The sequence below is a fragment of the Abrus precatorius genome, unplaced genomic scaffold (assembly GCF_003935025.1).
Source record: "Abrus precatorius isolate BTA unplaced genomic scaffold, Abrus_2018 Scaffold11, whole genome shotgun sequence".
NCBI classification, from domain to species: domain Eukaryota; kingdom Viridiplantae; phylum Streptophyta; class Magnoliopsida; order Fabales; family Fabaceae; genus Abrus; species Abrus precatorius.
In genome coordinates, this window is record NW_020874303.1 from 19542283 (window position 1) to 19564689 (window position 22407).

The window sequence follows — 22407 nt, forward strand, 5'->3', positions numbered from 1 at the left end:
AAATGTATCATATTCATAAACTATTGAAATGATTAAATGATAGCTGAACGTTAATTGATTGGGCCATTCATTTCTTCTGATACTGAAGACGTGGAATATGGGACGTGATCTGGTATCTTCACACTCCTTTTATGTTAACAAAGAAAGAGAAATTTTAAATTTACTTATCATAAAAGAGGTGTGGATAGAATGTAAAATTACCGTTATTATATTCAAGTGGATTTGCTGTTTCACACTCGAAATTTTATTTTGATCAGGAGTTTTACAATAAGCTTCATAAGGGTAGGTAGAGAGGATGAGGAGGTTAGATCGGACAAGGTGTGGAAAAGCAAATCTGCATACTCATGATTCATGTCATGCAGCTTAATTAACTGAGGTGATTTGAGAGACATTCCTCTGTTGTACCTTTTTAATATATGTACGAAGTTTATTACTATTACTCTCGGGCGTTTTGATTGAAGCAAACATGTATTAACATCGTTTTGGTTTAAAAATAATACGTCTCCGTTACTTGATTGCAAAAAAGGGAATACTATGATCTTGTAAAAAGAAAAATGTTGAGATGGGACACTTCAAAGGAATATAATGTCGCTTTATAATTTTTTTTTAAAGAATTGCCATCCTTTTTTGTATGTACGAGAGTAATGCATGGAGGTAAAGATAATAAATCAAGTGCATGTATTAAGAGTAGGACTAGATCTTTATGTTGTCTATCTGCTCACCTTTTAACTTTTAGCCGGCTATAGGCATACACTTATGTCCCATGCACGTGCAGGAAAACACACAGGGACAGGGAGAGCATGGTTATCAGCCTTTATACTACATAGCAGATTCAAATTTTACGGACACGACAAAACGCATTGCGAGAACTTGACCATAGATGAAAGGGGTTTGGTTTAATGTTTTTTGGCAACTGTTGCATTTAGATCCCGTATTTATCTATAGTATAAGCATGTGCTGTCGTATCAGTGTAAGAATGAATGGTGGTGCGTCCGGTGACGTTGGTCTCTTCCGAATCCAATAACTATTCAGCAGGTTACCTGATATGTAATTTTGCTGACTCAGAAATCAACATCAACCAAAAGGGCATCGTCAATATCCTCGCTCGAGTGGTCCCCTGCATTTAAAAGAAGCAGGAACCAGGAGGACATGCTAGCCAGAAGGGCCCTGAAGCCATGGAGCGTGGATGCCTACCATTGGCCCTTCTTGTACGTCACTCAGTAGCACTCTCCAGATCCAATTCCTCACAATGCTCTTCTTTTTTATATCTTCATATTTCAAGTCCGAACAACTTTTTAAATTTACATAAGAAATTGATATAAACAATTTTGTTGAATTATTTTTTAACAAGGATATATATGGCATACATCAAACAACAATGTTATTTTTCTACAAGAATAAAAATAATAAATTTAGATCGAATAACCATAAAATTTAAAATTATTTTAAGTTAGATGATGAATTTTAAAAGTTATATAATTTTTAAACATTATCATATTATTTATTCTTCTTATTTTTGCGTAAAAGAGCTTTCTTTGATATGTTCTCTATAAAAGTTAAGAGCCGAACTTAATCCAGATTTGCATGCTTCACATTTTACCGCATAGGTGACCTTTTCTGATGGATATTTCCGACCGACAGCGATAACTGAACTAATTTTGTACCCAGCGTGACCATCTCATAACAGCTTCGTATGTTTGTATTTGCTGCATCGTGAGTATAATGTACGACAGTGAAGGAGAAAGTGTTAAATACCGAATTTAGCTAACATGATACAATTATATTTTTAAAAAAATCAATAAAATTAGTGATTTTTATAATAATTTATGGTGAATTTTTATTTAATGAAAATTATGTCTTTCTAAAATTATGTATTTCGATCTCTTCATCGTTACTATAACATAATTCAAATCCTATTCAAAACGACATTGACATAAGGACGAATAGGTAGGCGTCTGCGGAGAATATGACAGCATTTATTTTCCCCCAAGGAAAATGGTGGTCCATGGATAAAATGCTTTCTAGTTTCAACCAAGTCATTCAACAATAAATTATTATATAATAATTTTGTAATAATTATTTTAAAAATTATATTTAGGATTTGATAATGTAAAGAAAATTACACTACTAATGTTATTCAAGTGAAGCTAATATCATAAAACATCAACCCATTTTAAAATAATTTGACAATGAATAATTGACATCATTAATGAAATAAATAAAAATGATTATATATTAAACAGTAAATATATTAACTTTAAGATTTTAATTGAAATATACTATACACAATTTTAACACTATTATTTAAGTATAAATTATCATATCTACTAGAATTATTAATTTTTATCATAATTAATTCAAAAGTTATATTTACCATGTATTAATTGACGGTGTAATTATTTTTTTATTCTAAAGTACATCAAAGTTAAACTATAATTTTAAAAAGTAAAATAAATAAATAAATAAATAAATAAAAAGCCTCGTGTGTCTCTTACTCTCTCATCCACCCTTACATCACTTTCATACCTTCCTACTTGTTAAATTCCTTCACTTCTTCCAGGATTTGATTTGGTTTTATTTTATTATTTTGAAAAGTAATTTATATAGCAATTTATGTCTACTTGGATTAAAACAAGTACCGTAAAAGCCTATTGTAAAACCTTGTTGTAGTTACATTCGTGGCACATGCAAAACCTTGTAAATAGTCCATAATACTTCATAAAACAGTGACACCCATTGGAAAAATGAAAAACCCCGAAATTTCGGTTGGATTCTCATAAATCTTCTTGGGAAGTATTACTTTCATAGTTTAAGCAAATGAATCAATCTGATAAATTCAAGGAAAAAGTACACCATTGAAAAACATATTCGCATTCAAAGGAAATTAAATGACATAATGTATTCTCTCAACAATCCTTTGAATGAATCTTAGCAAATTAAATACTAATAAGCAAGTGATAGGTACCTTCCCGACAGAAAGTCCTAGCGGGGTTTGATTGATATATTATCTTCACAATCTTGTGGACGTGCTTCATTTTCCTCCTATCCTTATCTTCATATTATAATCAAAATGCCAGGATATGCTTCAGTTTCTACACAAATATATATTCTATCATGAACAATACTTCATACTTTCACAGGACTATAGTAATATACTTCATATATAGATATTAGTATAGTTAGTGAGTAAACTTATTAACCAAGCTCTTTGCACTTTCCTATCAAAACCAAGAAAACATCTGGTTGAAAATATCAAAATTAAATGAAAAGTCAGCCGATGCAAACAACAATTGTTTGTGAGAACTAATAATTAACGACATTCATCAGATATATGATAAGTGAGTTATACAAGTCAACAATAATTCATGGAAAAGCGTTTTTTAAAAATAAAAATAAAATAAGAAATTAAGAATCAATATTTTTTTTTTTACTAAATATTGACTTAAAGCCACCCCTCTACAATTTTGCTTGCAAAGAAATGCTACTTTCTTGTTAATTAGGATAGAACTTTCAGTTCTAGTTCAAACGCTGGAAAAAGTCTCTTCTCTTCTCTATAGTAAAATTTATTCAAGGGACCACTCATATACTAACAAATTAAAGGAGTTATCCAATCATCTATAACCAATTACCACCATTAAGTAATCACTAACTAATTAATGAATTTTCAATTAACCAAGTCCAACTAACTAATTAAGCTCATGTAGCAGTATAGACCTTGTACAAGCTGCATGGTATAAATTTCCTTTTATACTTCTGAATATCTTTTAGCTTCGGTACTAATTAATATTAGTGGAGAGAAATCAAGTACTATGATTATTAGAGTAGAGGGATTAGTCAATCTCGAAGGAATCCAGCCAAGCTAATAATTACTTCCAAAGAAAAGCAGATCCAAATTTTGGCTTATTTGGCATTTTTCATGTATACTATGTTTTCCTTTTCTTTTACTTTATTTTCTTTTCAGCCAGCAGGATTACTATTCAAAAGCTACTAATTCTAAGGTGAGGACAAAAATGTCAGTGCTCACTATGTGGGGGGCCATATGCCTTCTTCTGAAAAGTTTCAGTCTCTTTCTGCACATCCACATCATAATGAATGTGAGGTGAGAGGAGGCAATGCATACGGAGCCAATGCAGATATCTTGGGGTATAGAAAAATCAAATATACATGAAATGGATCGGTCTTCTGGTTACTTTCAAGCAGATTGTTAATTAAATTACGAAAAAAACGGTTGTTACGTAGTTTATATATAAATATACTCACAATGACTGAAGCAAAAAAACAATCCAAAAATGCTTCACCTAATTTTTAACCACAAGTTTACGGGTACGTACGTGTTCAAGATTCTAGTTTTATTGTATAGCTCTCCAATTCTATTCTTAAAACCCCATAAATAATAATAAAAAAAAAAACAACTCTTAATCACTATTCTTTTTAAGCAAGAAATTAAAACAAACTGTTGTTATATGCATTGCCAAGTCCAAAATACTCTTGTCTATTTGACCTAAACCTCAAAGGCATATACCTGCATGTTACGGGTCTAGAGTATTATTGTATAAATGAATTTCATGCCTAAGATCTGCAATAGAAGGTTGAGAAACACCATGAGGCTTAATTTACAGACATCATACTTGCGATTTACTCTCGCTCTAATCTTATAATTATAAATATGATACTCAAAATTGATTCATGCGCATGTTTCTCTTCTCATATTATTTGTTTGAATAAAACAACCTAACTTTAACATTAATAAAGTATTTTATAGATATTCACACCCCACACTCCATCGCTTGGAACTACTGAAGAAGCAGCAACACCATTGTTGCAAAGGATTTGAAATGCTGAAGGAATCAGGCACAACCAATTGGGAAACACTCGAACAACTTCGCATGTTTAAATATAATTAATAAATTAAGAAAAGTACTACTCTACAACCTAGCATTCACCTTGAAATTAAACAAAATTCAGTGAATGTTACTTATGTTCTCCTCTCCTTTCTGTTTTTGGAAAAGAAATTGTGGGACAAGACTATTGAAAAGTGCTTTTTAAAATTACTAACACAGGCAGAATAATGTCTGAACAAAATTAACCAGACGCAGGCTTAAGATCACAGTAGTAATGAATTTACAAAATCTTCTTCCACAACAAAATTTTGCTTTGTCAGAATAATTTGTTTTCCCTGTTATAATTCTACCAAATGATAATGTTGTCGTATTATCTAATAATTGAATAATATATATTATTTAACTTATTAAATCATATGATAATAAATTAATATATAACAATATAATTTTTTTACAACAACGATGCATTAAAATTTAAATAATTAAAATTACATCCAATCACGCAGTATTATAATAGTATATCCACCAAAGAATTATAGTATAAGGAATCATAGAGCTTCTCCAAGTTATTGATACTTTAAATATATTTTTTTAGTTTTAAACTACACTGAACTGTTGCAAGATAAAATGCTAATTTTTACTCTTTTATGATCAAGATAGTTATCAAAGTAATTCCTCAAATGCATGTTGTATAACATTTCATTGAGTTCTTTATTCTAAATACGATGACAAGGTCAGTTAGTAAACATGGCTGAAAATACTTGATAATTGGGTGCTAAGTAAAGGAGTTAAATTAATCTGAAAAAAGGAAAAAGAAGAAGGAAAACTTAATCATGAAAGTCTAAAATACACAAATTTTAATCAAATTAATTCAAACTAATTTAATTATTCGATTTGAATTTTCCCCTCACGTAGCCTAGCCCAATATTGCACACTCGAAGAAGCAATCCAGATTATATATGTATGTGTAGTCATTAGTCAACAGCCTAGTTTATGTGTATTATACATCTTCAAAGGAATAAGGGATCTGATTATTGCATTGACTAGGGACTAATTAACGACTACAACTAATGCAAAGAAAAACGGTTTCTTTGATCAGATGATCTTCTACATGAGTTGACACTTGACAACAGAAAAAAGGGTACATTCCTAAGACAATTAATATGTATATATAAATAATACTTTGCAGTTTAAGTCACGCTAATTGGCCCAAGCAGAAATGGACCAGCAGGGGATGATTTATTTTGTTCCTGCAGGGCCTTTGCCTTGGGGGCTGCAAGAGTGAGCTCCAGATTAGGAACTCCTTGATGTTCTGCAGCTTGTTGAACTTGATGATAGTGATGAGAGTAATTATCCAAAGTGTCTTGCTTATGATCTGATTTGGTTTCTTGTTGAAAGTAGGTTATGTGCCCTAGCAACGACAAAGTGGCATCATTCTTAACTTCATATTTAGGCTTATTCTCTTGACCCGAAACTGAATTACAACAGTTAATAATTGGATTATGACCTGCTACGTTGGGATTGTTGCTACCAACCTGTCACAACATTCAATGACAAGGGGTGAAAAAATTAATGAGAATCCCTTTTCGGTAATAAAGAAAAAGATCATTAATTCAGTGCACAATCAGCCAATTAAACAATATATGCATACCAAGTCAAAGAGACTTGAACGTCGCTTCTTCTTATTTATAGTTGCAAGTCGAAGAAAGTACTTTTGAGCATGGCTTGCTACTTGTGTTGGGGTTCTTGTGGTCACAAAGTTTCTTGAGATACCCCTCCAGTCTCCTTTTCCCAGCTTCTCAAGTCCAATAAGGAATATTCTGTGCTCGTCTTCTGTCCATGGAACTCCTGAGATGAATATACATAACAATGTTAAACTATTCAAAGGTATATAAAATGAGATGGCATATCGGAATTGAATTATTGAACAAACTGCTTTGATAAAAGATTTTCGAGAATATGGCAGAAAAGATGAATATGTAAAAGACACTGCATATATATTACTAATGTTTCCAAAACAAAGTCATATATAGTATCTAAAAAAAGTGACCGATGTTAACAGTTTATATATATGTTTAGACACACTGATTGTATAGATTCATACAAAATTAATTAGAAGGAAACAGCGATCCAATTATTATTATTATATTAATTCCTGATGAAGGCACAAGTATGGATAAAAATAGAACTCATTTGAATTATATATATATACCTTTCTTTCTCTCTTGGGCTCGACCTATGAGACCATCTGATAGATACCCAAAAGAGGATGAATCATCAATGGATATTCTTGATGGAGAAAATGAAGAGGGTAAGGAGTCCATGCTAAAGCTTTTCTTGATAGTGTCAAGTTGCACGCCGAAGAGGCGAAGTCCAACGAAATTAGTGCCTCTCAAAGAAGTGCAGGTCCTCGAATTATGCCCTATGTTTCCACAATGTGAGCACTTCCTCCCCATATTCACTCCCAACAAAGATTTTCTCAACACCTCAAATCAAACACAAACTATGTGTATCTATATGTCTAGAGAGAGAAAGAGAAAGGGGAGAAAAATAGATGTGTTTGAATGTATATATGATGATGGAGTAAGGTGTGGGGTTAATGAAAATGGAGACGCATACCCACGGAAGTTGATTGGATGGACGTAGTTTATTGTTGGATATTTTTATTTATTTATTTTTCTTTTGTAAAATAAAAATCATAAAGACAGATATATCTTATCTTATTTTGAGCATTTATATCTTATGGGACAATTCAGGGTACACCTACCTGCAAATTATTTAACTTCCATGGATACAATATATATACAAGCAGTTAATTACTTGCATTTTAAAATTAGTTGCAATTCATAAACTATTTTGAACAATCTTTTATATTAAAACATTTTTATTATCTTTTATTAAATATATTCTTATATTACTTTTTAAAAATATTAAAATATTTTTTATATAAAAATGTTTTAGTCTTAATTAACTTCTTTTATGTTAAAAATTTGTCTACATTTGTGTTCCTTCAAGGCTTCTGTTTTAAGTTCCCTGAAAACACATGATTAAATTAAAGTGTAAAAGAAGATGGTTAGAATTTTCCATCCATTCAAGCTTTGGAGAAAGAAAGAAAGAAAAGGTATGTAAGTCTATGCATGACTTACGAGAAAAAGGAAATATCGAAGGACCGGAAGACTTTGAAAGTTGTGTCCATCTAATTCTTTTCAACGGAAATTGCTATATATACATATATATATATACACCATGTTACTTTAAAAATGATTTTTTAATCTATGTTTAAGAATACACGTCAAATAGTTTAAAATAACTTTTTATTAAAATTACAAATATATTTCTTATTTTAAAATTATAAACATTTAATATACTTTTTTATAATTTAAAATGTTTAATAAAATACTTTTAATATTTTGTTAATATGTCTCTTCATTAAAAAGATTTTTAAAGAAACCATGAAAAGGACGAGATCGCAAGATTTTTGGCTTTCACACTGCTTTAGATTAATTAAATGTTTCAAATGGATGTTGATCGCATGTTTAGATTTACTTATTTTTTAAATCACCGTTTATTATTTTTAAATTTAATAAAATGAATAAATATTTTTTATATAAATTAAATTAAGCACACACTTTTAATGAAATCTATAGAAATAATATTTCCCAGTTTTTTTTAAGCTATTAATAAGACATGATCTTTTAAAATACAACGGAAAAGGACTAACAGGGTATGAAACGAGGTAAAACAAGTAGTCTATATTGGAAAATTATTGGCCTAATTTGATTTTATTTCATGGGATACTTGAACTAATCCATTAATTTATATTATTTATTCATATAATTAAATCATAAATTTTAATTTTGAACAAAAAAAATGCTATAACCATTCGATTGATATACTCTTAAATATATTTTTAAGTATTAATTAAGATTTATGGAGATTTACACATAATTGTGAAACATGTTTTTTTCAACAAATTTATTTTTTGATTGAGATTGATAAATTTTAATTCATAATAAAAAATTAAACAACTATGTTTAATTTTTTTTATCTTTAATTTTATTATCCTAACGCATATATTACGCGGACATTTTAACGGTTCTCGTCAATATATATTCAAGGCACTGTTCAAAGTCAAAATATATATAATATTGCTTCTGAATGGCACCAAACCTTTTTGTGAGTTTTCTTTATTCAAACTTGTGATAGAATTGACCAACTTCTTAAGATAGAATGTATTATAATACGGTTTTCATTATATAGATTATGCAATTTATTAACTTTCCTTGCTGGTTTACTAATTAACAGCCTGTTTAGAGTGATCAAATTTTCCGTTTGTGGTGACTAAAATTTAAAACAAACAGGCACTAAATAGATTTTCAAAAGACAGAATATGATACCAAGCCATTTCTCTTGTATTGTAACTATTTTCCACAAGTTTCCTATTATCGCTTAAAATTCAATCCATGAACAGCTGCAAAAAGGGTAGAAACAAGAAAGGACACATGTTGTAAACCATATTTTATAGAAAATTTGTATTTATACATTTTTTTTCAATAAATAATAAGATAATTAATATAATGAAGAAAAAAAGTATATAAGTAATGTAACTCTCAAACATATCACATCAGAAAAATAAAAGGATAGAAGTAAGAAAGAACATGGGTTGCAATCCATTGAACAATAAACAGCATATGACAAAAATATGTAAGTTTTCTACACTTGAAATATAACATAGTAAAAAATACATGATTTATTAAAATATGGGTTGTTACTTTGAGAACGGCACGCTACGTTTATATTTAAGATGTGATCAGATCATGTTTGAAAACATCGTGCAATTTGATCTGGAAGTGAGAATCCTTCACCATAATTAGAATCTGAGATTCAATAAAGAAGTAAGATGAAGTTATATAGCTGTTCAATGGGTAATTAATTTAACTAAGTTGCATGTCAAAAACAGAAAATTTGGAATATTATCTTATCCACCTAGCTCTTTCCTACTTACCTAGATAGCGTTTTTATATCATTTAATCTGTTGAATTTTGTGGCATGCACGTCTATTCGGTCATCTAATTGAGACTCATTTGGCATTATCATAGCAAGGAATCTTCTTGAATACAATTAATTACGATGCTTAATTATTTTTGGAGAATTTTACAAAACACATTTCAAGATTTTTTAACTGTTAATTCGTTCCAAATTATAAGTGTCTGAATTCATTATCATATAACGTGTTTTGTCCCTTGTTTTATCGTCCCTCTCTCCTCTTTTTTGACCTATTCTTAAAAATCGAAAAATACTTTGCCTCCATGCAAAATACTCTTTATCAAACCTTTTCATGAGTACTAAACAGTAAATGCAATAATTATGTTCTTTTAACTTAAACGATCTAACTTGTTATTAGATCTATTATATGACTTGAAGCCTTATTGAATGACTAATTAATTGTAGATATTATTTTAATAGGACTTAATACCTTTAATTATTTCCAGTCGCACTCAAACGGCAAAAGACATATTTATATATATAAATTGAGAGCAACATATGGCCACAAGTGCACCACTAGAATGAGTTGCATCCAGTAACAAAGTGTTTAATCAAAATTTGGTTCACGATTTCTTGAAGTACAAAAAGAACTTTGTACATTTCCGACTTCATTATAGTATATAATTTTAGTGAAAGTACATTACTAACTAATCATTTTGCATAGCTTGTATTAAAATATTACACTATACAACTATTTATCCAATCCAGTGGATGCACCTCCCCTCATCTTACCAAATTGGGCTATCTTGGTCATAAGGCACAGCTGACACTGATAATTAGTCTTTGGGTATCATGGAGAAAGAAGCACTAATCTCAAGCGTATATTGGATGTGGAAGAGGACAAAAGGTAAAGAACGGGTTAGGTTAGTTCACAGGTCAAAATCAATCAACGAAATAAAGAACGCGTTGAGAATGTTGATTAAGAATATTTAACATACTAAATATTTTTAATCATTTTAAAAATAAATATTAAATAATTTTATATCTTTAATATAAAAAATGGTTTTCCTTTATTGAATAGTTTTTTATTTTCTTAATTAATGTTCTTAGAGTACCCATTCGTGTTGTAAAGAGAGTTCACTTACATGGATTCCAACTTCAAAACTCAAAAATCATGATAAATCACTCGCAATTAGTTGCACTTTTGATTAATTCTAGTTAATTATATCAAAGAAAATCTAAAATGATGTTTGTGCATTTTGGGAAAGACATTTTTTTCAGTGTCTCTTTTGTTTTAGAGAGATATTTTTACACATTTGTATATAAAAAAGGTAAAATAAATAAATAAAAATAATCAATTGCTTAATGTGTGCATAAAGACACACAATAAGAACTTAATATAATAAATTTTAATCAAAAAATAATTTATTTAATGAATTTATAAGATCAAATACTATAATTTTTAATAAAAATTATTGTTTTTTAATTTTTTTATTATATACTCTTATGTACACGTTAAAAAATTCGAAACAATATTATATTATTGAATACAATGTCATCTACAATATAAACACTTAACAATTTAAATAACAGAACTATAGAAAATTACAGGCTCAATGTGCAACTTAGCTGAAAAGATAGATTGCGTGGCCAAAAGCCATTAATGGAATGAAATTTGAACTGGATATCCAATATAAAAGCACTTTATTCTCCAAAAATAATTCCAGGCCATATTGAATTTAAACAGCTGCATAAGATTATGAGATAGAGGAGGTAGCCCAACAACTTTTCTCTAAACGAATTGCATCACTTGGTGGAGGCGAAGGACCACAATAGTATACTTTATATTTGTTATATTGACAATCATGCAATTTTCTACCACATGATTCCTCAATAAAGTGGCTTTCTAATTTTTCAAAGAGCTGTTCTCCCTAGTAATCACTTTCTTCAAGTCAAAATTGAGCAACATGGGAAATTAAGCAATAATGATTGTGCAGATGAGGAAACTGAGTATTGTATATATATTCGTCAGTCCATTTCTGTGCATTTCATACAATATGTATTGAAAATTTCTTAACTTGTTGCAATCATTTCAATAGTTTATAGCGAGTTGATATCGCCTATTATGAGTGTGCATGCATTTATTATTCAATTTAATCACCTTGAATCATGTCGAATCATGATATATTTAAGTGTGTAATTATCACCAAGATACCAATGAATTTGGTATAAATAGTAAATAGATGTTCTCTCTTTTCCTTAGCATTAATTAGATAATGAAGTATCAGTACAATTAACAAAAAAATATATATTAAAAAACTATGGTGAATTTTATGACAACTCACATATCATTGAAGTAACAAAATTAACATAAAATCATAGAGTAAATTTTCCTATTTTAGCTACAACAAACAATAACAAATTAAAAAAGACAAATTAGAAGTCACATGAGATAAAATTGACAACTGGAAATGATAGATTGAAAAACACTGTAGATAATTAACAAGTCCCCGCATTCCACATCATATATCTAAACTTCTACTAATTACAGCTCATTCTAAATTGACAATTTATCTGCTGATCAACCACAGGTTAATTCGATATTGATTAATATAGGTAAAGTGAAAGATGGAAATTAATTAACAACTCTATATAATTGACTAGTGAAATTAACACTTAATTATATATATAACGCGTACATTTCCGTCTGTTTAACTATTGTTATTCAAAAGATTCCACATGTTTCAAAGATAATAATATCAAAATCAGTGATCTTTTCTTATTCGATTTGTCGCTCTCTTCTAATTTAAATGACCAACAGCTTGTGCCGGTACAAGCAATTAATAGATTATCATCCAAAAAATTTCGATCAAATGATGTAACCCCTTTACACCTTACATGGAAAATTGTCTGGAGTAAAAAAAATCGAAAATACATGTTTCCTCTTATCAAACGCATAAAATCTTATCTAGAGAAGTAATAAGAGAACAGAAACAGTATACAATTAAGGCCAGCTGTTATCAACCTGTTCTAGTTCTGGAGCTTCATTTCACACGTTGTGATTTTTCCACACAATTTAAAATAAAATCTCCATTAGATTCCACTTGTAGAAGGAATCAATCGACCTTGTGATATACTGTACGGACATTTTCATAAAAAATATATCATTTTCAGGCACCAACTTCGCTGTTTGAGCGTGGATAGAGCTAGCATTTAAAAAATAAATAAATAAATAAATTTGCTCTCTTGTATGTTCATTCTTTACAGAAATAACATATATCACAAGTTAGGTTTCTTGTGTGATCATTGACAATTTAGTTGTTCTTATCAGTCTCATCCGGTTATAGAAAAAAGAAAACCCTTTCCTCCTCCGTCTGTTTAACTGTTTGAAAGACAATGACATTAGATTCTTTCTATACTTTGAAGAAGGAAATTAATTGTTAAGAAGGTATTTTTGGCAAACCTAGAAGTAGCTTGTTATATTGATTATTACTCTTTCGGATAAAATTTGAGTGTAATACCTTTTCTTATATTATTTTTTATTAAATTTTTATTTTAATTATTCGTGTTAATTTTTAATATCTAATTCTAATTATATATGTATGTATAATACACTTAAAATTTTGTTTTACTTTCATCTTAGGAAGTAATGTGAGAAGAAACAGGCCATAAAGTCTTGTTATATTCTAATTATCTCTTCTCTTTTCTGTTCAGTATTAGAATGATGAAAGTCTTTTTAAAATAATTTGGCATTATTATGCATCTTTCATAATTCTTGCTTTTATTTAGCTGGTCATTTTGAATAGAATCCCAACAAAAGCAAACTTATAATAAAAAAGAGGTGTTTTACAAGATTCTCACAATCATCTTTGTCTTTTTAGTTGTGATAAAATGCAATTCGCTTATATATTATTTTTGTATAGAATAACAGCACAGGTCTGGAAAATACAAATACGTACATGGCTGAGTATTGATGCATGTTTAGTATATTTTAGGTTTGTAAAAATAATTTCATTAATACAGAGATTTGGTTAAAGGAGCAAAATCTTAGGGGATGTTGGTTGGATGATTGTTGTATGGATATTATCGACTCATGAAAATTGGTTTTTTTAATGGCTAGATATCAGTAAAACTATGGACTTCATAATATCTACATCATGATCTTTGTTAACATCAAAGGTTTGAAAGTGTCTTCTCCTTTTTCAATGGTGCAATATCCCTTGCACTCCATTTTTTTAACGTATCTTTTTTATATATATAATTTTTTGTTATCATATATATATATATATATATTGATTGAAGAGCATATTTCTATAAGGTGATTCGTTTTGGTTCAATGATCAAACTTGTTTACAATGCTACAACTAATCATCAATTGATTCAAGATATTTCAATTCTGTTATTTTCACAAGTAAAACAGACACTCATATGTCTTGATCGCAACAGCATAAGCTACTACAATCATGTGATTTAACAGTTTACAAAACGAGACATATATATATATATATATATATATATATACACATTGTTAATCTCATTTCTTAAGGTTGAATTTAAGAATTTTTAAATAATTTTTTTTATAAAAAATACACAGTTATTATATTAAACTTATAAAAATATAATAAATACTTTTTATTCTGATAAAATTTTATTATTATTAGTTGTTTATCTTCCATTTTTAAAAAATATAAAATTTTCTTTGCTTACTGTACGTACAAGTGCTAGAAAGAAACTAAAGAAAATTGTATGAAAACAAATTATAAAAATAATCTTATGATAGATTTTGTATCACAATATATTACATAATATTTTTAATATGATTAAAAATTGAAGTACTTGAACAATATAAAATTTATTTTATTATAATAAAACAATTAACAATTAAAAAGAGATAAATATAATATCACGTACAATAATTTATACGGTTTTCATTAATTCTTTGAGTGATCAACATCATGCGCAACATGTCAACTAGGAACGAGCAACAATGGGCCATATGTTTGTCACTTTCCCAAAGTATGCAGGATAAAAAATAATAACATATAACTAATGTTACAGGCATTAAGATTTATATATTTTTTATGCACAATTTTGATTTTTAAATACATAATAAGTGTCAACATTTATTTGAAATCTTTTTTAAATATCTAAACAATATAATTTATATATTTTATTATCATAGTATATATAATTTACTTAATTTTAATTTTTAAGCATTATACTTTAAATAAATAACCATAATTCTTTTAAAATTATTTTATTTTAAATTTGAAGTCATTTTTATAAATATAAAATTATATTTTATTATTATTTCACTTTATTTTTTAGCATGTAAGTGTTTGTTAAATATTAAATTAAAAAACCAATGATAAATATACAAAAATTATAATTTGTTTGGAAACACTTTAGATTTAATTATTTCTAGAAATTTAATTACTTTTTTAAATAAATCACTGAAAAACTCCGCGCGACAAGTTACAAATCATAATTTGAGCAAAAGCTTGTCCTTCAAACCATTTGCCTTATTAACAATTTGGAGATTTTAAACTAAAAAACATACCAGAAATCATCCAAGCCTAAAAGAAAATACTACAAATGTTGCTCAACTATGAAAACTGTGTCAATAAGAGACCAAAATGTGATCACCACCAAAATCTAAGATCATTTTTTTCAAAATCAAATTCGACCCAGCTTGGAATTGTGTTGACCTGCTTTGGGTTGGGTTAGAAAGTTGATCCAATAATTAGTTCATTTTCTTACTTTATATGGTATCACATAATAGTATATTATTATTTTATTTAAAAAACAAAAACTTAATTGACGAATGGGTTAATTTTCTAATTCATTATTATTAACCTAGAATCAAATTATTCAAATTTCTTAACTCATGATTACTTACTTCTTAAACAATAATTTATTTCATTAAAAATTTGACAACCTCGGTTAGTTCGCATCTGGTTGGCAAAGTAACAAAATATCAGCCTAATATATAGTAATGGGCCTGGTTTTGATCCTTGCGGATGAATCGTCTTTCACACACCCATGAGTCCAAATATGACCCATATTGTTAAACACCATTGATAGGAGTTAGTAAAGGCCCAATACTCATTATGTCTTCCTTGTACTCATTGAGCCCAACCTTGCTTTTACATGTACAAAATTTGCTATTTTTGTTATTCTACCAAATTTGTTGACACGTAATTGTAAAATTCGAACTATATTCGAAGGTAAATTAATGTTTTGGGAAATACAACTTGACAATGCGTGGCTTGGAGACTAGAATTGTACCTAACCTTACGCTGTCATTGGGTACCGTTCCTCAATTACTAGAATCTTTGTGAATTACCGAACCTTGCAACTAGCCTTGACCTGGAGTGTCACATGATGTTTTGCTAATGCCAAAAACCAGGATCCATAAGAATTTCTTAACCTGAGGATTGATTATCATGTTTCATGTCGCACCACGTTATGCTCCAATGCTTTTAGTTCAGGCGATATTCTCCATTGAGTGATTGAAAGAAGCAATGATTCCTACTTCAAAATAGTACTCAATTGCATGGCCAGCAATTATTTGCTCCACATCCACAACAGAATTCAAGTGTTTCACAAAATTTCTTTCATGTACAATGAACTAATTAATTAACAGGAGTTCGAATTTGGTTAAACTATGCTTCTCTTCCCTCCACCAAATCAAAGATAATATTTACAACACTGATATAAAAATCTACGAGTAAAAATTTTGAAGCCGTTTACAAAAGAAAATTCAGAAGAATCTGCATGAAGCCTTAAACTTCTGCACTGTCCACAGATAAAGGGTAAGCGAACCCGCCCAAGAACCTCCAACTTTTCATCTGAAAGTCCTCACAAGACATAATGATGACATGGCAATCTACATGCTTCGAATTATCCTTCTTCGTTGTCGCTACGTGGCAATCTACGTGATCAGCAATCACATGAGAATGTCACCTTCCAGCATCCTGAGCACCTATATGAGAAAATAAACAACAATTGAGGGATAGATGAAATAAACCACTAAACATGAATGTTTTGATTACATTCTCTAGAAACATGTTCAGAACCATACTCAAAACACATAGTATGATCCATCACTGCCTCCCCCTTAAAAAGAATTAGTTTCTTACTATTCACGAGCACAGTATATGTAGACTTTGGATCAAATTTGTTAATAATGAAATTTATAAGCTAAATTAGAAAAATGCTACCTCGTGTCCACCCATACCTGAGAGTAATGATTTAATATGAAATACAAGTAAATACATACAAATACAATTACATACCTGAGACATTCGAGGCCTTAAATGAGGATCCCGTCCGATGCACAAAGAGGAGCATTGCAGCATGCGATAAACCTCTTGATCAACATAGCAGTTCCTTAAGCTCGGATCTACTAGCTTATGAATGGCATGTTTTTCAAGCAATGGGCGCGCCTATCCAAACATTGGAACCATAAACAATAATGGAGAAATAATTTTAAATAGATCAGTGTTTGTTTTGAAAGAATGGCAGGTAAAATTATTATGTTATTGTTAGAGGGATGAAAACTACCTTATTAAATTCAACTCAGATAAATATTTGAATATGTAATCAATATTTTCAGATACAGGTTAAATTGGTTGTCATAAAAATCTTACCCATTCACTTAGGCATTGTTGGCCCTTGGGCCGGTTTATATCCACTGCTTTTCTTCCTGTAACAAGCTCCAGCAATACTATTCCAAATGAGTACACATCAGCTTTTTCAGTAATTTGACCACTTTGAGCATATTCTGGCGCCAAATACCTATGGATCAACAAGGCTTTCATCATCACACTTTACAACTAATCAAAATAGAATTTTGGGGGGTGGAGGGAGAGGGGTTATATAATAGAAATTGGCTTTGATGTGACACTACCCAAATGTTCCTATCACCCTGGTTTCCACACCCATATCTCCATCTGGTTGCCACCTAGCAAGTCCAAAATCTCCCACCTAAAATCCACTAATGGCATTTAGTTGAGACATTTCATATTATAAAACATGCCTAAAAGCATATTTTTGAATTTCATAGATAAGCAGTGTTTATATAGAAATCAGTAATTGCTGTAAACAGAATATGAAACCAATAATTTAAACATGAGTACATTTTAAAATTGAAGAATAAGACGTACTAAAGCTTCAAAATCATGAGTAAGGAGGATATTGTTAGGTCGCATGTCACGGTGCACAATACAGCCCACTCTACATTCTTCATGAAGATATCTCAAACCACGAGCTGCTCCAACTGCGATTTTTTGCCGTGCAGACCATTCCAGTACATTCTGCTTTCGTCCTGCAAACCCAAATGATTCCTTGAAAATCCTTTCTCATTTTTTTAAACTTTTGTTGTGGGAGATGACTCCATAAAGCAATTTGAAAAAGAAACAAATGAGATAAGAGCTTTAATGACATTAGTACTTAAAAGAGTTATATGATTGCTGCACTTTCACAGAAGGACATCCAATTCAAAAGCATTTTATTAAGATTATGATTAAATCCTTTGACCAAGGTTGAATAAAAATCACTGGAGAGGGAAATTTTCATTAGGGACTACTATAGTGGTAATTAACTTTTCAGATTATTTCATCTATTAAGATATTTAGTATTGTTATACCAAAAGCTCATGATCTAGTGAATATAAAAAGCCAGAAGTGAATAGGAAGAACAGAAATCTCCAATGATGGTTATAAATGTAACAAAAAATATTTAGGATTCAAAGGAATTTACCATACAGATGAGAATCCAATGATCCGTGGCAGATATATTCATAAACTAGCAATCTTCTTCCATCCTCCACACAGAAACCAATTAGCATCACAACATTACGATGTTGTGCGCAGCTTAAGACCTCTACTTCTGAGCAAAATTCTTTATCTCCTTGAGTACTGGCTAATTTATACTGCTTAACAGCTATGACCTGTCCATCAGGTAGAACACCACGGTGTACAGAACCAAAACCACCTTCAGCCAAGAAGTTTGCTTGCGAAAAACCACCAGTAGCAAGTTGCAATTCGGCAAATGTAAACCACCTCGGTGGATTCCCAAATACAGGTGCTTTGTGCTGACAAACAGAGCACAACGGGGGAGGTCCAGGTGGTGAACTTTTAGCTAGTGAAATTGCTTCTCTAACACTCTTGCTTAAGTTCACATCAATTTTACAATTAAGCATTCCTAAGATAGGATCTTGATCTAACTTTGAGAATTTCTGAAGCAATGTATCATAGGTAGAAACCAAAGTCTTGTCACTGGATCTTTGCATATTGTCCTCATGTTTTGAGAAATCACCATCTATGCATATTACATTTGCAATCCATGGCTGAAAATATGAACTTTTGGATGATATACTTAACTTTTCACTCTCTGAATCAGATTCAATATCCTCCAGGTTTGTCAGTCCCTCATGAACAAAGGGAAAACTTCTCCTTTGTCTTTCATAATTGTTGGGGTGGAAAAATGGTGAAGTCCCAGGATCTGAGCTTGATATTGATGATGTTCCAATATCTGTTGCAGTCAATAGTGGTGACCCTTGCTCGGGACTACTAGCAGGAGTAACAGCTGGACCTCTAATTCTATCTGGATATTCACATTTGTTTTTTAAGTTTCTTGTATACGCATTTGGCTCCAGTGTCAATGAACAACCCCTTTTGAGATCCATCTTTGGCGAACTATTCAAATTCAAACGCAGAATCTTTGGGCGAGACCGCTTCATAATTACAATATTGCAATGCAGCTGCTCCATGCAGTATTTCTTTTCATGTTTCAATTTTCTGCAATTGTGGAAGAATGAGAACAATCGTTTTCAGTCAATAAGAAATTTTGACAATTTTACCAATCACCAATGGCTTTGCACATTAACAAGCACAGCAAACAGATACCTTAAACATTGAATGTAAAAATACAAAAGTATTCATTATATCCATTACTTGTCCAATATAACCCAGCTTGATTGGACTCTCTTGGCTTCAGCAGCCACTGCTCCGCATAAAGACCCAGAAAGAATCTTCACTCTAATCTTTATCTGTGTAAATGTTTTATTGTTTGTCAGTTTCGAAAAGCTGAGCACTAAGCATAAATAAAAGGAAACATATATCTTTAAGTTATTACAATCTAATGTTCCAACCTTCTCTGGATCATAAAAATCATGAAGTTGAAGCACTAATTGAGAACAGGAATTTGAAATAACTTCTTTCTGATCTGAAACAGTTCCTAAACTGGATCTCCAGTGACTAGTGGTACAATCAGTAGTAAATCTTGAAAGTCCCCATACCCTCTTGCCTGAAAATGCACAGATTATAGTTAATCATAAACCTTGCTACCAGAATGAGAAGAACAGGGTTCTGGATTGGTCAGATCTCAAGAAGGTCATCAAGCTCGCATATTCAAATGTTCAAAACTCAATTGCGTAAAATTTGCTATTCAACCTTCCCCTCTGTATATCTAGTGTCTCATTTTCTACATGCAACTTCTTCTTCTTCTTTTTTCAGCCTTATAAAGTAATTAAAAGTGACATAGATTGAGCAAGGTAACAGCATAAGCAATTGGAGAGAGATTCAAAGAAAATAATGAATGAAAGTAACCAATACTTGCTGAGTGAGCCGGAATAACAACCAATAGCTTAATGCAATCCCCTGGTTGAACAACATGAGTCAAAGCCCACACCAAAGCAGTCTTTGAAATATCTCTGGAAGCCTTAACTGCAACCACGACCACTCTACCGGTCCCCTCTGAGGTACCCATCTCTTCTTCATAACGACCCTTTTGGCTATTCATCTCAAGTTCTCAAGTTGCCAACGAAAATCAGCCACCACAACCCATCTGAAAGAGTGAAACGATGAATCAGCCCAAATATTTCAACTTTGCAGCAACGAACAGTCACAACAAACACCCTCGGAAACCAAGGTTCTTTTGAGACAACCCAGAAGAAAAAAAAAGAAAAGAAAAGAAAAGTAGAAGGAGACACTGACACACACTTCAAGGCACTTTAGTTAACAACCTTCCTGTTAAAGCGCACACAAGTTAAAATTCACGCTATTCTTGCAGTAACAGCGACTCTACAGGAACAGAAGAAAGGACAGTGTTGGTTACATTACATAAAATTACAAACAGAACATGCCCATTTCATGTTCAATGCGTGAGGCCATGTAATCAGAATCTTGTCCAGTTAAGCCAAAGTGGGTACCCCATCTCATATTATTAGCATTTTTCTTCTAACAGTTTATGCATAATGATTGAGACACACAAAAGAAAGAAGCGCCTTTGGAAATTGAAAATTAAAAAGGGATAAATTCAAACAAGTCATGACACGAAGAATTGGACAGTTTTTTAGGTGAGAGTGTAAAGACAAATCCAATTCACTAATCCCAAAATTGAATGAAAAGGATCATGTCATATTAATCATGTTAACCACTTAAGTTAGTTAGTTCTCTTCTTAAAACCCACAAAAAGTTCTAGGCTTTTTAAGTTACCGAAAATTATGAGAACAAAAAAATAATGAATGAATGAACTGTGTAAAATATGTCGCTTGAACCGAGGGAAATGGATATTAAAAGTACCAAGTACCATATTATATAAGCAAATGATACACAGGTTTCACTTCAAAATCACTCTACCAAGCTCTCAAATAGCGTGGAATCCATGACATGACACGTGAAATTTTTTTTAGTGAGGAGGTTCCATTCTATTGCAAGTCACAAGGCATTGAAGTGAAGCCTCTCTGAAAGTTCCAACTATTAAGAAATTTGGAAATATATATATATATATATATATATATATATACACCTCAACTCAATTCAATCCCCACTCAACATTTGGCACAAGGTGAAATAAATACAAATCTAGGAAGGCCTGACTTGAGAAATTGATCAAACCATTTTTTTAACAGAGTATATGATAAATTTTATATATAATAAAATTCATTGAAAATAACAAAAGATTACAAAATTTAATAGATTAACAATATTAGATATTATAATTTTTAATAGGCTTATATATATATAACACGTATTAAAAAAAATGTTCATTAAAATGTTGTTTTCATATGTAGGATGGTGCCAAATGGATATAATTATTAACTGGTGAAAACTTTTGAGTAGAGCATACAGAAATGTTGGACAAAGCCCACGATTGACCATATGCTGAACAATAAATATTTTGTTTGCTTTGGTTGATGTTATGTATTTGGTGGCGGCAAAGCATAATTGTTGGCTGAAAATGAAAGATTGATGTCTAAATAATGCCCTGAGTACTGCATATGTACCCTTTAACTGCACCCTCCTTTTTATACCAATAAAAAAATGTGTTAAATTAAAAAAATTATTATATATAATTTATTTAAAATTATATTTTTATATTATTTGCTTCATTGTCTTATTATTATTATTATTATATATTTTATTTTTTATAAATTTTTAGTTTCAAATAAAATATAATTTATATTAAAATTATTTAATAATAAATTGTTATATTTAAACAAGCTAAGAAAAGATTAAATTTTTGAATAAAAATAAAATACAATCAAAATTAAACTAACTAAATTTTAAAAAAA

The 22407-nt window shown here is 30.3% G+C and overlaps 2 protein-coding genes across 2 annotated transcripts; both read right to left on the minus strand.

Moving 5' to 3' along the window:
• Positions 1-5784: 5784 nt before the first annotated feature.
• Positions 5785-7415, minus strand: LOC113855379 (transcription factor KUA1-like). Its single transcript, XM_027487001.1, has 3 exons — positions 7054-7415; positions 6493-6689; positions 5785-6376 (listed from the first exon to the last, which is right to left on the minus strand). Exons 1-3 carry the CDS (start codon positions 7295-7297, stop codon positions 6032-6034), a joined length of 786 nt encoding a protein of 261 aa, XP_027342802.1. The 5' UTR covers positions 7298-7415; the 3' UTR covers positions 5785-6031.
• Positions 7416-16033: 8618 nt separating this feature from the next.
• LOC113855006 (inactive protein kinase SELMODRAFT_444075-like) lies at positions 16034-21040 on the minus strand. Its single transcript, XM_027486420.1, has 9 exons — positions 20447-21040; positions 19984-20138; positions 19787-19881; positions 18591-19630; positions 17996-18156; positions 17740-17816; positions 17480-17627; positions 17126-17275; positions 16034-16812 (listed from the first exon to the last, which is right to left on the minus strand). Exons 1-9 carry the CDS (start codon positions 20631-20633, stop codon positions 16777-16779), a joined length of 2049 nt encoding a protein of 682 aa, XP_027342221.1. The 5' UTR covers positions 20634-21040; the 3' UTR covers positions 16034-16776.
• Between the last annotated feature and the right edge of the window lie 1367 nt (positions 21041-22407).